At 39.1% G+C, this 17,889-nt stretch overlaps 1 protein-coding gene across 1 annotated transcript; it reads left to right on the forward strand.

Annotated features, from left to right (window-relative positions):
- The first annotated feature begins 366 nt into the window (after window positions 1-366).
- ENO4 (enolase 4) lies at window positions 367-17,862 on the forward strand. The gene is given in 14 exon segments (XM_041415844.1): window positions 367-426; window positions 1,599-1,727; window positions 2,943-3,133; window positions 3,989-4,140; window positions 5,783-5,952; window positions 6,167-6,298; window positions 7,679-7,760; window positions 8,467-8,501; window positions 10,316-10,480; window positions 11,694-11,819; window positions 14,045-14,240; window positions 15,186-15,252; window positions 15,791-15,909; window positions 17,702-17,862. Coding segments are annotated over 14 exon segments (1,785 nt in total).
- The last annotated feature ends 27 nt before the right edge of the window (window positions 17,863-17,889 follow it).

The raw sequence follows: 17,889 nt of genomic DNA on the forward strand, positions 1-17,889 counted from the left end.
GGACGCTTTTAAAACCGAGGAGCTCTTGGTCGGGGCGTCCTGACTCGCAAGGCGGTGACCGGGCTCTGAGGGAAGGCGAGCACCACGCGGCACCGAGGAACCCTAACCGGGCCAAACCGAGCCAGCTCTGCCCCCAGCCCGGGGTGTTCCCTGAGGGAGCAGAGCCTCGGGAACGCGAGGCCCGGGCAGAGCGCCCGGAGGTGCCGCTGGCCCGCCCTGGGGCTGGCGGGGAGCGGGGAAAGGGGCGGGCGCTCCCCGGCTCCGTTGCCCGGCAGCGGCCGCGGCCCCGCGATGGAGGCGGGCGAGCGGCGGCGGCTGCGGCTGGAGGCGGCCGAGTATTACCGAGGGCACCGGGTGCCGGAGCGGATGGAGGACGCGCTGAACGCCCTGTTCCCGCTGCACCCCGAGGATCTCTACGGGGAGCTGGTAGCGCGGGGCGGGGAAGCAACCGGGCGGGGAGCGGAGCGGCCTCTCCTGGCCCTCGGAGGGGCCGTGTGGGTGCCCGCCGTGCCCGTGCCTCCTCCCGGCCCTTGCCCTCAGCCAGGGGGTGCAGCGAGGAGCTCGGCGTGGTGACAGTTCAGTGGTTTGTCCCTGGCCCGGGCAAGCATTGCCGTGGCTCTGTGTTTGCGGCCCGTGGCTGCTGGGTGCTGTGCTAGTACGTGTCTGCAGCAGCCGGGCTTCTTGTCCTCTGCTGGTTGCTTGTTTCGACACAAAAACAGAGTAGTCCAGAGATGGACTGGTGTTTGTCCCTAACAAAACGCTGCTCAGCAGGGATGGCTCCCGGGCCAGCGGCGACAAGAGACTGGGTGCTGTTCACACTGCAGCTGCTCGTGAAAGGCAAATGGGCCCCCGTGGAAGGGTCAAGAACAGACCAATTTTATCTGTTCCCACTTGGCAAAGTACTGTTGACAGTAATCATAATGAAACTTCAATTAATGGTGATACTGGAATTGTCAATACTAGAATAGTGAGCAGCTCTTGGGAAAAAAAAATATTTCTAGTATGGTCTTTGATGGGAGAGTGGCTGTGGAATGGAAATACTTCATCTTACACTGTTTCCCATCTCCAAGTGTTTTGCCACCATCAGTGGAAGGAACTGGAACTGGTAACACCTTCCTTTGCTTTGCCTGGTAGTTGCCATTTTCCTCTTCTTCATGGCCCAAAATGTTTCGTACTTTTCCCGTTTGGTAACCTGTGGTTTGGTGACTCTCTGATAACACATTAAATAGTGAAACTAGTAAGGAAGTATGTAGAAACCTCAGGTAAAAATGCAATCCTTTTTCTAAACCAACATTAGTGTTTATTAACTACGAACACAGACCCAAATGTATTGAGTTATGATAGTTCATCAGGCCCCATAAAGACCATGGAAGAAGAATGAGGACTCTGCCTACCAGAAGTCATGGTTTCCACTTTCTCACAGGGCTCAAAGCTCGCTGGAACATACAAATCATAGAATGATTGATAGAATATGCTGGGTTGGAAGAGACCCGTAATGGATTTGTTTAGTGGTGGATTTGATTAGTGGAATTTCATGGAATAAAAGCCTCATTGACTGGGAATTGACTTGTAATTGAGTTCTTTCTCTTTCATTTAAGGCTAACTACTTTTCTAAATTTTCAAAAGCTCCTGTAATATGCAAATTAGTTGGAAGAAAAGTTCTTGATGGAGTTGGTCAGCCAACATTAGAAGTGGAAATATACTGTACAGTTAAAAACTATGAGAAGGTATGAGCTGCTTCTTCTTGTTTTATTTATTTTACTAGGACAATATCTGAGAGAGGTACTATTCTTCTCACATCCCAAGGAATGTTTTATTTTCTATCTTTTGGACAAGACATAAATCCCAGTTGAATGTTGTAACTTGGAAAAAACAGGTGTAGTGAAAAGTTAGACAGTGGCAGCAGCTATGAAAGCTTTCTTTTTCAGGAATTAGACAGTATTTTGTGAGTGAGACCTGATAGTTTATCTCTGTATGTTAATTTTTTTTTCTATCTTAATGATCATGTAGGTTTTCCTTACACCCCATACTAACCTTATATGTTCACTTTCATTTCACCTTTTTCTTTAATTTTCAGATCTTTATATTTCTCTTTGTGTGACACTTTCAGAAAAATACAGTACAGCTGGAAAACAGTATAGATAAAGGCACTTCTTTTACACTGAGCTAATAGGTTGATGTGGGTGACAGTAAAGTCAAACATACCCATTTAGCACCTGCAGTGCAGAATTGATGGCTCATCTCTTCCCCAACCTGAAATATTCAAACTACATCTTTGCAGCTCTAGCTATTGTGGAGTAATTATTTCTACTTTCCCTCAGTTGAACTCTGGTTCACTTAATTCTTGAATTACGTGTAACCTCATAGATATTCACAGGGTATAAAGTTAATACTGTTAATGCAGGCGACTGTGGGAAATTCGTAAATTATGTCTTCCTTTAAGTGAATTTTATTAATATCATTTGTTGTTCATCAGTACAGAAAGATAGGTTTGAATTATCTAAGTAAGACAAAAGTAATTGATCATGAGGGATGGCATTAAGCATGAATGCTGATGAATCATGGTACAAGAGGCTACCAACAGCTGCAGTAAAAGGTGTCCTAATGACTGTATGGTCCTTAAAATAACTCCATTCTGTTCTGATAGCATAAGGCAGATCTGTCAGAGGGGTTTTGCCAATGTAGTTGTAATTTTAGGTCAAAAAGCTTGAATAATGTCTGCAATTACCAAAGTATAAGAGCTTAAAAAGAAGGATGAGAAAAGGCAAGTGGAGCAAATAGATTTGGAGATATGTACTTGTAGAGTTGGTAAGGACATACCTCTTAGTCTTTCAAATGACTTTTCCACGTTAGAAATTAAAATAGTGGTTTAACCCTTTTACATTGTTTTGGTGAGGTTTTTGTTGTTTTTGGGTTTTTTTGTTTTTTTTTTTTTTTTCCAGAGGATTTGTTCCACTGTAATGGCTACTCATTCTCAAATACCTGAAAATGTTTTACCTGAAGCAATTGAAGCTGATGAGAAAGAAAGAAATGACTCTGTTCTTACTGCTGTGGAATGGGTCAGTGAATCACTGAACACAATGTTAAGGGACTTGGACCCTACTGACCAGTGTCAAGCTGATAAGATTCTTGGGTAGGTCTTGCATATTGTGAAAATTATTGCATTTGAATATTCAAAATATTCACCATTACTTTATATTGTAATGAAAGACATGTAGAATATTCAATGTTTTCTACTTTTTAAAAAATATTTTCAGGATACAAGGTCTGTCTCAGACCCATTTCACTACATTATTGCCTGCTTTTCATAATTGTGATATAAAAAGCATGCTGTTTTGGGCTGCAACACTGAACACAGGCTGTAGCAAACAGACCTAATTGCCTTCCACGTGGACGAGATTTAGGAAAAGCTTGATAAAGGGAATAAGGACTCAGTTGGAAAGTGAGTCTAAATAAGATTTTAATGCATTGTTTACACTACTTTATACATCTCACATACTCAGTTTGCCTGAATTGGCTTTCTGTGACCCATGGGTGAAGATTTCACTTGATGCATGTAATTGAAATTCAGCCACCTCTGAGTCTGCAGCCACACAATAGCCAGTGTACAACTCACCTACTGTCTTAACCTAGGCCAGGCTGATGGATGAAGTTATGACAGGATCTGTTACTACCCATGCAGAGGAAATAAATCCTTCATGCTCAAACTGTCTGCTCAGAGCTGACTTTCAAACCAGAGTGATTTATAAAGCTTGTACCAAGGTTTGAAATCCTTTTTGTTTAATCAGTGATGCAGATGACTGCCAATAAAGAATGATATGATAAATTTATGGACTTCTCCAGCTTCACACAGGAAATCTATGGCAGTAGCTCAAACACAAGCACTTAATCTACCTCCTAGCATGTTCTTTAGCCTGCATCACATCTGTCTATATGTCACATGTCTAACAAAATTTTGACCCAGTAATTTTTATGCATCCTCCCTCAGTGAATACTTTGCAAACAAGGAAGAAGAAAAAAAGGAAATTGAAAGGCAAGAAAAAGAAAAACAAGAGAAAGAAGAAGCAGAAAAAGTCACTACTTCCCCTGCTTCGTGCCGTTCAGCTTCAACACCTAAGCAAAAAAAGGGACGAAAATCAGGTTTTACTTTATTTCATTTTAATATTTTCTGCAATACATTGATATTGAAAAAGGTCCTAAACAACACCTTGTCTCATGTTCAAAGGGTTTGGTTATTCTCTCCTGACCTTTTTGATCACAGCAGTTTCTGCAGTAAAATGAGGGAGGGGAAAATACAGTTTCCTCATCATTCACATGCATTGGTTGAACAGTTTCTGCCTTTGTTTTACTGTTGGTTTAGACAGGAGGTTATTATTCTTCAGAGTGAGGAATAAGAATGGAGGAGGATGCAAATGAAGAATGAAAATGAAAATGATAAGGAAAGAAAAGGAAATCACAGAACTGAGTAGTAAAAAGGAAATAGAATTAAGATAGAAGATGAAAACAATTGAAAGAGGAAGGAAAGTTTCCTTCTAACACTGAGAAAATGAGAAAATACAGAGAAAAGTAAAAGAGAATGAAAGAAGAGTGTGAGATGGGAGTGAGGGGTAGTATAGAGTAAAAGGAAGTAAGCAAACATCCTACTAGAGGAAAAAGGAAAAATTGGTGTAAGGCTAGAAAAACAAGGTAAGAATACACAGCCAAAACCAAACAACCCAAAGAAAAAACCACCATATGTTACCTCCATCTATACATTAAACTCAGACAAAAAAGGGTTGTTGTCATTTGTTGGAAGGGCAGAAAATTTTGGCAAACTATTATTTCTTTCCAGTTTAGCTGCAACTGTCACATACTGTCAGTAAAATACCTCCCACTTCATAGGTTGGATGTGTGCACAGTAAGTTCACCTTTCACCTGAAATTTAACTTCTGCAGTTGTCAGGTCTATCCAGGTATCATCGAGATGTATGTGATATTTGAGTCAAGCTTCTGCTGATACATCTATTATGTGTTTTCACTAATTGTGGCATTGACTGTAATATTATTGTTAGACTCAGTGCCTGACTATTTGGAGCCAGTATCAAACAGTCCCCAAGGCAGTGGTTCTTAGGAATCAGATCACTTACTGCAGCTTCAGCAGGTGCTCCCTCTAAGTGCTCATGTAAGCACTACAGACAATAAATATGGTAGTGGGAACTGCTTGGTTTAAAGCATTTTGAACAAAGTTATTAAATCTGAAAGGGAAATAAATTCTTATGAAAATTTAATGTGTAATATTTAAAAGACTGTTTTCTCTTTGGGAATTCCAATTGTAATAGGCCTGAATTTTTTCTCACAGTCATTACTAGAATAAATCAAATGTTTGTGCTCCCAGTCAGGTTATAATGTAATCTGCCATTTTTTTATGCAAAATCTGAGCATTTAAGGGGGACAATCAAGAAGACTGATAGCATGCTTTGGAAAGGAACATGAAAAATGCTATAATGTTATTGGATTCAAACACAGATAAATAAAAATACATATTTCAGTGGCTGAAAGACCTCCAAAAGAAACAGACCTGAAATACATTTGAAACCAGAGTGAGGACAGGTACTCTTCTTACTTGTAAGGTCATTCCATATAAAACAGCTGACAAAAATTAAGTTTTTAAAAAATAAATTATTCGTTTTTAGTGCATTGAGTACACACTGAAATGACACTACTATATTTACTCACATAACTCTGATCCACAATCATATATTTAGAGCCAAGGAAATGTTTAGCTACTGCTCTCTGTGTTGCAGGAAAGAAGGTGTCAGAGGGAGGGAATACCATCCCAGCTGCAGAACCTGCTGAGCCAGTGCTGTGTGGCAGCTTGGCCATTGGGGGAGCATCACTTGCCATAGCAAAGGCTGGGGCCACCATTAGCTGTGTGCCACTGTACTTACATGCTGCACAGCTGAAACACAGTCAGGTACGTGTGGCTTTGGTCGTTTGGTTTATTTTGTCCCACTTATCATAATTACTGCAGCCCGTTGTGACAGTGTTATTTAATTTGCCTCATGGAATATACCCTTAACACCACTGCCTGTGTTTGCAGTTTTTGAACCTTGTACCATAACTAAAATATATAGGAAATATATTCTGATTTTTACATTTTTATTTTCACCTGGCACTCCCAATTGCAGGAGTCACCTAAAGAAATTACTCTACCACTCCCAATGGTTACTGTGTTGAACTGTGAAAAAAATTCACCTACGAAACTGAAATTAGTCAAAGAAGTTATGCTTATACCACCAGTTGAGTTATCACTCCAGCAGGTACTGTTTCCTTTTTTAATAAATGTATTCTATAGACATCATACTAACTACATATGTACATGAGTGTATAGGTCTTTTCAATATAGTCCTTACAAACTATATTTTTCATTTTTTGTTAGCTTACAAAGCCAAAGTTTTAACAGATGTTGGTACAGAATTCTAACACTAATAACATTAAATTAAGTAAAAAGATGTTTTAAAGAAGAACCATGAAGATTTAAGTTAAAAATGGATGTTTGTATAGAGGAAAAATCAGTGCTTTGAAGATGTCAAGGAATTGTGTTACACAATAATAGATTTTGCATTAGTAGATTATAATTACCAGTTGTTTGATATTGCATACAAAACAACCCATAACAATTTCACTGGAAAGCATTAAATATTTGGGAAGAAGTTGCTTTAAAATGAAATTGTGACACTAGAAGAGAATACAAAGAGCAAGAAGGATGGGTGAGACCGATGGGATCAGCCCTCTTTTTGTTTGGCCGTGTGTTGCATTAAGGAATGTATCTGCACAAGATGCCTCCATTAGGGCTGTGATTTCTACTTTGTGTGCCGCTGACCTGAACAAATAGCTGAGCTCAATTCTTTCTTTTTGCTTTTCCTTTAACTTTTCTGGATTGTCCCCCAGAGCTGTTAACAAGGTCCCTAATTCTGCCCCATTCAAAGCCAGGATGCCTCCCAGGTGTCCATGGGAGAGGAGGAAGGTGTTTGCTGCAGAGCAGAACTCGAAGCTGTTTGTCCTGTGTTGTCACCAGCTGTGACTGACTTCTGCCCCCTGAAGTATTCCTTTACTGGCACAGTTTGAGAAAATCTGAAATGTCCTTTACGAAGTTCACACGAATAACATTTACTAGCTCAGCTGAAAAGGAAAAGGAGCCTTGCATTAAAAGCCATGAATTCATTTAATTGGAGTGTTCCCCAATGTTTAAAATCAAGACAGTGATTTTTTTTTTCTTTCCCCCTGCTTCTTGGAAGTATTCTGAAAGTAAATGCACTCAGTCAGAGTTTAGGAAGTTTTAGGCAGAGTCACAGTTGGGAACAGGGATTATCACCTTCCCACTTCTTAGATATAAATGCAGACCCTGATGTTTTTTACTAGTTAGATATCTGAAGGGCTACTTTTGGGGAGGAGACCACTTTCTTTGACATTCCATAATCAAATATTCCTGCTCATTCCACTGCTACTAATCCTTTATCATTGGACATGACTGCATTGTGTGGATGGAGAGATTGTGTTAAGGAGTCTGTAATGGTTTGGGTTTTTTTGAACACTTTATATTAAAATTTGCATTTAGAATAAATGTCTCTCTTTTGATTTAAGCTGCTAAAATGAATTAATATAGCTTTTCTTTGAAGATTACTGTTATTTAATTTCAGGGCATAGAAAGAGTTCTGGAAATTCAGAAAGAAATGACAAGAAAGTCGGAGTCTCCAGCCAAAACGGTACCAAAAAAAATGTGTTCCTACAGTGAGATGTAGTTCATTTGATCTTTTACTACCCTTGTCCTTTCAAACATCCACATGGAACACTTAGCCTGTTACAGACTCATGACACAGAATAGAGGATGTGTTTCTCTGACAGATGGATAAAACATTGGCCATTTGGTGATACTAAATCAGAAAATTTAGAACAAATCATTGTTCTAAGCATAAGGCTTTCTGTTTACCTGAACAAATATACTGGGAGTGAATGGCATCAGAAGGCATATACAATACATGCTACACCTCCCACACAGAACATATTTTATTCCAGGTACTATTACTGTAGCAGTAAATCAGTCTCAGTGTGTGCATGTGCTTTTTGGAAAGCAGTGTTGTTGTGTTTCTCCAAGTACAGAGTCTAGATTCTCATTTTGGAGATCCCCTGTATTTTTGATGGGCTGGGTGAGAATGTCTTGAAAAACAAATGATGGTTGGACAGATGTCCACATAGAAATAAACATTTTAAATTAGTAACCAGCACAAAATAAAACTATTAAACTATTAAATAAAGCTATTTCCTGACTGAAATATTTGGTCTCTTTTGACCAAAATTCAGTCAATTCTTTTCTTTTCTTTTCTTTTCTTTTCTTTTCTTTTCTTTTCTTTTCTTTTCTTTTCTTTTCTTTTCTTTTTCCATGGGATTGATTTCTATCTTCTTTCATGCCAACAGCCTGGTTCACGAGCAGACAGTAGGAAAGGAAAAGCACAAAAGGCTCCGGTAAGAAAAGAGATTTTTACTCTCAGCCTTCAACAAGGTATTAACAGCAGCAGGGAACTTAAAATGTTCTTAAGAAAGGAAGCATTAATCTACATCACCATTTTGGAAAGGTCAAGGCAAGACTTAAATATTCCAAATGCTCATATTTTACATAATAATTTAAATTCTTCTGACTATACCTTCCCTTTGGGGGCAGTAGATGAAATAGGGGAAAATTTCTGGGATCTGATAATTTTTCTCAGATAGAAATCCTGGTAATTTATCCAAATGAGCATTTTGCAGGCCTGTAGCACCAGCAGAGAACTTTTGGTTGTGTAGAACCATAAAACTGCTACCTGTAAGATTTGTGGATTGTGCTGTTTCCCAACCCTGGGAACATCACTCCTCTGTATCCTCTGCCTTCAGTGCCCAGCTCCAGTCTGAGGTTATAGATAATGGCAGATACAAGCCAGTAGCTAAAGGGCAGCACTCACAGTATTGCACAGGACATTATTTTATATGGCTCAAATGATCTTTTTTTATCCCTTCAAAACTGGTAGTTTGTTGATGAGTTTTCCAAATAGTGGGATGGAAATGCCATGCAGGTTTTGCTCTTCATTCTGAGATGAGTTAAATATTATCAGGTGAGAGTCATTACTGTTGTGAAGTATAAAACAGAAAGGATCAACAAAAGCCTTCCTATTTTATTATTGCTAAAACAACAAAAAAATTCATCATCATGAAGATGCTGGCCAATGTTTTCCTGGTGGGTAGTTTCCATATCAGTACCACAATATGTACTGCAATCATAAGGTAGAATATTTCTGCAAGATATACACAAGGAAACTATGCATTAGATTCTCTGAAAAAAAATCCATTTTTTTCAGTAGGAGAAAACTGAAGGAGACAGTAGTGAAACTGAATTTAAAATTGATAAAGGCACCATGTTAGTTTGATTTTTTTTGTGAGGGAGAAAAAAGGAGAAATTACAAAGTAGGCAGTGAAGAAGAACTTATTTGGTTAAGGAAATAAAAACTAAAAAGAGAAAAATGTTTATATACACAATGCTTTTAATGGAATGCAACAAGACATCTTGAAAACCACATGAAACTGAAGACTTAATCTCTATCTGAAGTGTAGGAAGACTGCAGCAATTTTTTGCTGTCTGTTGCTGCATCTTTATAATCCAAAATTCCCAGACTTTAAAAATCACTGTTTGGAAAACCTACAGAAAACTGACGACAGAAGGAAATACATGAAATATTTGCTCAGTACTTGCAAATGTGGCTGATGTCCAGCAGTACTGTCCCTAAGAAGCAGAAAACAGTGTGCAGCTGGGCTGGGGTATTTCCCCTCTGTGAAATTTGCTCCTTCTAGAAGTCTTGGGAGATTCTTGAGGTTTCTTGAACACTCCCCAGAATGTTGTAGTTGAGATTAATGAGTAAATCAATGTTGTAGTTGAGGATTAATGAGTAAAAGCTATTTAAAGGAGAAGGATATATTTTTGTGGCAGAGGGTTGGTCCATAGCACTACAGCATTTATGGCAACCCTGTGGTTGTTAAGAGTGCCTTTATATAATTTTTTTAACCAGTGCTAGCCATACATGACTGAGATCATGACTAGACATATTTCCAAGGACTGTTGCTCTCTGCTCATTAGCACTTGATAATCCCTCTTTCCTAGAGAATTGTCCTTAAAGCTGCTAAGGAGATTTGTGAGAACAAATCTATAATTTGATGACTAAATGCATACTGAAGTGACAATGAAAAAAAGCTCATAAATATGTATAATACATCTATGTGTAAATAAAGTGGATATTTTGTTTTGCTTTCAGCCACCATCCTTAAGAATATCACACTTAGGCTGCGTGACAACAGGATATGATAGTCTAGAACAACTGCTACTCCAAATGCAAACAGCTTGCAACAATGTAGGTCTGGAGCTGGGAAAAGACATGTACTTAGCAATAAATTGTGCTGCTCATGAATTAATGGATTACGTAAGTTATTCTTCAATTTCTATTTTCTTGGGGTTTAAAATAAATGTAGCTGTTAGTTAACATTATTATTATGTTGTAGACTCACCTACAAGCTCCTAACTCCCCTTTTTTAAGGTAGCAATCAAGCAAACAGAATTATCTCTGCATTTATAAATTCTGGCTGGATCTGCTTGTCTTTCCATTATATTAAGATACATCTCTTGTTTTCTTCAAACTATCCTAACATTTGCTTGTATTTTTCCTATGGTATATTTATACACAAATTAGTGCCCATCTCATTGTGCATCAACATTAGTTTTTTAATACCAGTTTTTTAATGTTTTTATTTGACAAAATAGATTTATCTCCTGATGAAGTCTTACAGTTCTTGCCCCTGATTCCAAGATCAATCAGGTGTTTCTCTAAGCAGAAGAAGGAACTTCCAATTCTATTTGGTACCTCGTGAGCTTTTGTGTGTTTGGGTGTTCTGTAGCGCCAAAGCTTCCATTACCAATATCTTTTGTGGAAGCAGTTGCTCTCCTGGCTGTGATATCTGTGTCCTATACCAGAATGTGCAAAATCTTAACCATTGAATTACCAACAATGCTGTAACTTTCTCTTACTGAACTGTCAAAGCCACTAAAGCAGTGGATATCCTGGCACAGTTTCACAGTGTGCTCTTAAAATTCCTCGTAGGCTGCAGTTTGTGCTTCCCAAAATGATGAGAATGGTTTTCAATGAGTCTATTTTATTTTTTTTGAAAGGGCAAAGAAGCAGGGAAAGGCAGTATCTTGGTTTTGAGCACTGAGGGTGCACTCCTTGCCCCAGCAATATTTTCTTCATGAAAATGAGGAGAAAAAAATCACTTTTTTTAAAAGAGAAAAATTAGATTTTTTTTTCACACGAGATTCAATAAAAATATCAAATATTTCTAACTTCATGCTGCACTTTTGTCAAACTGGCAGCGTTGCCCAGAAAATGCTGAACTGGATCTCTCTTCCTTTGGCAGTGGCATTGTTCAGAGCCTTTGGCATGAGCCCCCTGGAACCCACGGAGTCATGTTAGGCAGAGTTTTCTGTAACAACGTGCTGACAGCTCAGACACGGGGTGAGGCAGATGAGTGAATGCCTCCTGACTGAAGCACACACAGCCCCTGCCTTTACAGAGATGGGCACACTCTGCTTTTCAGGGCCCTGCTTTCCTTATCGTTCATGCTTTTTACTTTGCTTTCCAGGGTAAAGAAAAATACGAAATACTCACTGGAACATTCAAAAGTCCTGATGAAATGGTTGCCATGTATGTGGAAATGATTAAAAATTTTCCTTTTATTATTGCATTAATAGATCCCTTAAGAAAAGAGGTAAGATACCACAGTGCAGTCCTTTAAAAACTGGTGGTGCTGCTCAGTGGCGTATCACTGAGCTTTTCTCATTTTTACTAAACATAAAATACAAAGCTTCTGATTTTCAGGTTTTTAAGCACAAAAGTATCACTAGAAAATGCATCTAACAATTTCTTTGAATATATTTTATTGGTAATATCCAAATTTTTCACTATTTTTTACATAATTTCTGATGGAAAATCCTGGCATTAACAGAATACGGTCAGTACACATACCTTAAAGAATTACAAGAATTTGCTTTTTTTAATCTGATTCTACTTGCTAAACCACTGTTATTTTGATTACATTTTCCTCTTTATGTACACTATTCAAATTATAAGGTGAAATTGTAAAATTCAAGTGTATTACAAAAATTGATGTGTAATGCAATATTCTATTAAGCTGGAGAAGCAAACATTTGAACATTGTTGTATATTCAGACAAAGAAATACCAGAATATGTTATTGCTGCAGTTCTTTGTGATGGATATTTATAACCAAAGTCCTGTCACTGGCAGCATTGCTCTGCAGAATTTTTCAAGTGGGAGTAAGACACCTCTGTGATCAAAGTTAGAGGAGTTAATTAGTGTGGCCAATCAACTACAACAATAAAGCACAATAATATTAAGCAGCTTATCAAGCTGTAGATGGATAAAAGAGATTGTATAACCTTAAATATTCACATTTATACATGAGGTTAAATTTCCATTTGTTAAAAAAAAATAAAAACTTAATTGCTGCAGAACCTACAGTTGTACACTGAGATTCTGCAGTTGCACAACGTAATAAAAAATTTGCTCTTGGTGTCAAATTTCACTTTATCTTCTTAAGAATAAATACAGGGAGTTCATTTCCATGAACAAAACACAAAGACTGATTGAAGGGAGAAGCAAAGTGAATCTGTCCAGTGCCTGAATCAATAATTCTAAAACTGATGAACTGCAAAATCCATCTGATTTTGTCTTTAACTGGAACTTCAGAAGTTCATTTTTTGAATAGCTGTGTTTGTATTACCTCACTCTGGTTAGCCTTGCCTCCCTGTGTTGTTTCAGTCTGACTCCCTGAATTACCACATTCCAAAACACCAGGTCATTCCCCACTCCTGCCAGGGCTGCAAACTTCCTTGAGAATTCTTATGAAGGAAAATGTGTGCAAGATGAAAATCAGCAGGAGAATTACAGCACACAGTGAAGGGCAGTGGGGAACAGAGTTAAGGGAAATGCCTCTCCTCCTCCTCTTCCTCCTCTTCCTCCTCCTCCTCCTCCCAAATCTCCAAGGTTTACTCATGCCACATCTTTGCCCCTGATAATTAGATCCTGGAGGATTAGTTCTGGTACCAATTCAATAATTCGTTGCCAGACTCCAGATCACTTTGGTGTTAAAATTTAAACATTTGTTCAGGTGTCAGAAACTTCATTTTCTCTTATGCACAGGCTTGAAATCCATACAGGAATGGCACGTGATGTTGATTGCAAGTACATAAGTACAAAAAACTGATCCACAGACCAAGAATGGCAGAATTGTGAAATAGAGATGTTTTTAATGTGAGAACTTTGCATTCTGTGCATACAAAGCAAGCAAATTAATTCGTAAATTTCTTCTTTCAAAGTCTTTACATATCCTTGTCCTTTATTTAGCCTGGACCATGTAGCATGTGGACAATGCATTAAAAAAAAAAGAAACAAAGACCCTGAAAAATGGAGCTTTGCAAGAAAAGAGAGCATTGTATTCTTCTGTTCCCTATGGGTCCTGCCATTGAGTCTGTGTCTCCTGTTCATTATTTTATGTTCAAACAACTATGACACTTGAAATATTAACACAAAAATGAGTCTTTTGAATAAAACAATAAAAAAATATTTTATGTTCCATCAAAGTGAAATAAATTTCAGCAGGGAAATCAAAATAGCAGACCCCTACACTTAATTTAATTTTAATCTTTTAATTATATTTTGTGCAAATGGTGTTGATTAATTTCAGATTGAAATTTATGTTTTCTAGCAAAATCCTAAAACCCAAGGGAAATCCAGGTGGTATGTTTTTCTTAGGCAGACAGATTTAAAATACAGTATAAAATGTAGTATGTTTATATGAAGGGCATATTTAGGATTAAACCCAAAATATTATTCAATTTTTACCTTATCAATTAGAGTTTTCATTCAGTTTAGTTTTTTAAACTCCAGTTGTTTGCTCAATTTGTTTGTGCAGGACAGAGAACAGTGGAGTAGCATCTGTTATGCCCTTGGTTCCAAATGCTTCCTGATTGCTGAAGATGCTGCCACGCAGATCTCCAAACTCAAAAGCGACCAAAACATAAACATAGCAATGTGCAGTGGTGTTGTCCTAAAGTACATTAACCAAACCAAGGTGTCAGACCTCATAGAACTGACCGGAATTCTGGATGGTGAGTAGAGGGGGGGAAGGCTGAAACCAAACCAGACAAGCCACGCCTGTAAATATTTCATGTTCTCATTTCATTATTCTAATTAAATAAATTCTAATTTAGAAGGCACTTGTCAGAAGAAACTGAAATTCAAGTTTTGATTCAAAAATCCCTTTCAAGGGGCTTAAAACAGCAATCAAGGCGTCAGCTACTGTCAGTTAATACACTGTGAATGTTTTGAACGTGGGTGTCCTTTGACACTGTAGCTAAGTGTCACACAGTTAGATATCAGAATTAAAGAAAATAAGAGAGATGTGATTAATTCATCTTAATTTTGAATAATTTTAGCATTAGTAATTTAAAAATTCAGACACGTGTAAACTGTTTAAAAATGCATTTAGATAGATTGTTGACTACCTATTATTGAGCCTTTGTGGTGAGTATTAAGAACCTGTGCAGCTTCATGTGTAAGATTTCTCTTTGTATCAGATTTTCTTTATTCATTTTTACACCTAATGAATAGATGGACAAATTTAATATAGCTTAGTTTTTTTCTTCTTCCTTAAAAACAGCCAGAATTGCTGTATCTAAGTGAGTAAATAGCAACTAAAAGATTCCATTCAGTCAGGATGGTAAATTCTTTTTTGAATAGAAGAAAAATAATTACTATAGTGAGGAACACATTTAAAATACATAGCACAGCCTGATCAGACAGATCAGTGAGAGGCAGAGACCAGGACAGGATGTTAAATGTTCCCTTCTCCATCTGAAAATAAAACAGAACGCTAACGTAGCAAATAGCAAATATAGCACTACAGTTCACATTTTTATCAGGTGGGCTTTATTCCTGTTTGTATTTAAGCTTGGATAGACCAAGGGTAAAAAAAGAACGAGAAGTCCAAACAATTTCTGTGTCAAATATCTAAAATACACTCTAATGCAGGTGTTCCCTCCTGTTACATACAGGTCAAAGACATGTTACCATATTAGGAAGTCCAGACAGAGAATCTTCAGATGAGAGCCTCGTGGATCTGGGAAGTACTGAAAGCTCTTCAATTGCAGAATTGCAAAAATACTGCTTTTAACATGTACTATTTTTTAAGGAGCAAGCCTTTTTGTGCTTGAGAAAGAAACATTTTACAAAATGGGCTTTTTCTAGGGGGTTGGGTTTTTTTCTCCCACAGAGAGTGGTTATTCTTTTGGGTTTAAAGAGAGCACACAGGAAATTTGCCAAAGCAGGGAGTATATTCAAAAGTGTGTATGATCCATTTGCTTGCATTAGTTTACAAAAAAAACTGTGAGTTACTTACAACATTCCTGCATAGTAACAACATTTTAAGCAAATATCCTTAACACTACTATATTTAATCTTTTGCAAATAAAATTTCCCTTCATACGCCAGCGAAAATTACTGTTTGCATCCGGCAAATCTTTCCCGGAGAGGTTTTATTTATTTCCCCGTTTTCCTCTGCGGAGGGTGTTCAATTAGGCTTAGGATAGCGTGTTTAATTTTTGGGAATGACTTCACTTGGCCGAGTGAGGAGTTTTACCACGGGCCCTCTCTCGTTGCAGGCTGTGGGCCTGGGTGCCAGGTTCCTCAAGTTGGGAGGTCTCTGCCGCGGAGAAAGGGTGGCCAAATACAACCGGCTGCTGGCTATAGAGGAGGAGCTGGCCGCGAATGCAGCGCCGCGTACGAGCTTCTTTCTTACTTTGTTTTCAGCCTGCCATGAATACGGGCACAAAGATTGGAGGGAGAATGATTGAAACTGCACCCCAGGAGGGAAGCGGAATCAAAAGGCTATAAATAAGGGCTGACAAAAAAAGCCTAGGATAGCACTTGCCACAATGTATATTGTTGTCCTAATGGATTATCTGTTTACTGAATGTTAAAATAGACCCCTTCTTGAGGAGTAGCCTACATTAAGCTTTTTTTCCAGAATTAATTGGTTGGAGTCTTGAAGCCCACGGTGCAAAAGGAACAAAACAAAAAAAACCCCGTGCATATAATGTGTCGAAAAGCTGCCAAAATGGAATTTTAGGCCAAATACCCCACCTCCCTCGAGGCCCGAAACATATATTGCTAACAAAACTTCATTTCACAACCCTCTTTTGTATGTTACATTTCCAGCAAAATGTGTTTGGAAGGCTACAATTGCGTGGGTAATCCTTAAATAAAACCCAAGAAAACCCCAAGCTGACGATGCACATTCAGCCTTAGCCACTTGTATGCATCTGCCTGCCTGTTTCAGGATCTGCATCTTCTTTTTACACTGTACCAAGGCACCGTTAAATGCTTAACAGTTCATTAGAGCCACTTCTCACTTGCTCAGGTATCAATCAAGTCGGAATAAAGACATGCAGTCCAAAGGGGACGCAGAGAGACAAGGAGAGGAAGAAAGGAAGGAAGGGGTTTGCAGGAATTGTATTATGCCTAAGAAAAGGAAACACGAAGTCGAATTAAGTCATTTTACTCTCTTGTTTGTAATAATTTCCAGTGTTCTACACATAGGGTAGCAGCACTTGACATGCACACTATAGAACAAAGGTTTTAGTTGAAATTTTTTTAAAATTGAAAATATGTTGAGCTTTTTTAAATCTCCCCCTTGCTCGTAAATAACCGTTGTAAGAAACAGAAACTTTTTTTTTTTTTTGCTAATAAGTTTCACAGAATGCACTTTTCAAAAATAAGATAATTCTAGAACTATGAATTTTAATGCCTCAGCAGTATCAATATATTGCCTCCTCAAATAGTATGGTCTAAGCAAAAGCTCTCGAGTGTGACAAATATGTAGACCTGTATCTGATGAAATGAAACAGCAGCAATCCCCGGCACCGTTAATCACTTGGCAGAAATAAGACCCAGTGGCTGAATCAAGAGCAGGGCAGCGCTGGGAGCAGGGCTGAGCTGCGCACCGAGCTCCTCATTGCTGGCTGGGGCTGGGAATGCCCGGGAGAGCCCGAGCAGGGCATTCCAGGTGCCTCACGGCTGCGAGGTGACTCCGGGCCTCAGGAGTGTGTGAGGAGCCAGCTCCGGGCTCTGGAGCATCCAGCCGGCTCTGGCATTGCCCGGCCCCTCGGCGGCGTTCGGAGCCGCCACAGCTCCGGGCCCTGCTCCCCCCGGAGCGGGGAACAAGCGGGAGCTGCCAGCTGTGGGATCAAGGCTGGGACAGGAGCTTACGGGCAGAGCCAGCTGCTGGGAACCGGGCAGGGGCACCAGTGCAGGGGCAAAGCAGAAGGCAGCAAGGTGAGGTGATCAGTGAAGAAAGGAATGCAGTGAAAACCCCAGCTCAGGCTGCAGTGCACCATGTCCTCTAATCAGAGTGTTCTTCCTTTCTAAGGAAGGACCAGACTTTTAAAGGTGTGTCCAGTCTTGTGAGCATCATGTGGCATTTTCAAAACATCTGTGTGCACCAGAGAACATTACAACAAACCCCATTATAGCAAACATGAGCTGCTTTTTTTTTTTTTTTCTTCTATTTCAGGTAAAGCAAAACTTGAATTTGTTGATTTTGCTGAAGAATCACAGCCAGGACAACTTCCTGATGTGCTTCCTGTGCCAGAGAAGGATTAGTTTCCTCCACAGCCAGCCCTGCAGATGCACAGCCTGCCTGCTCACCTCCCAGAGAACAGCACACTAACCTAGGCTGTCAGCATTAACTTTGGGATAAAT

This window comes from Onychostruthus taczanowskii, unplaced genomic scaffold (genome assembly GCF_017590055.1).
Source record: "Onychostruthus taczanowskii isolate IOZ18803 unplaced genomic scaffold, ASM1759005v1 scaffold5, whole genome shotgun sequence".
NCBI lineage: Eukaryota > Metazoa > Chordata > Aves > Passeriformes > Passeridae > Onychostruthus > Onychostruthus taczanowskii.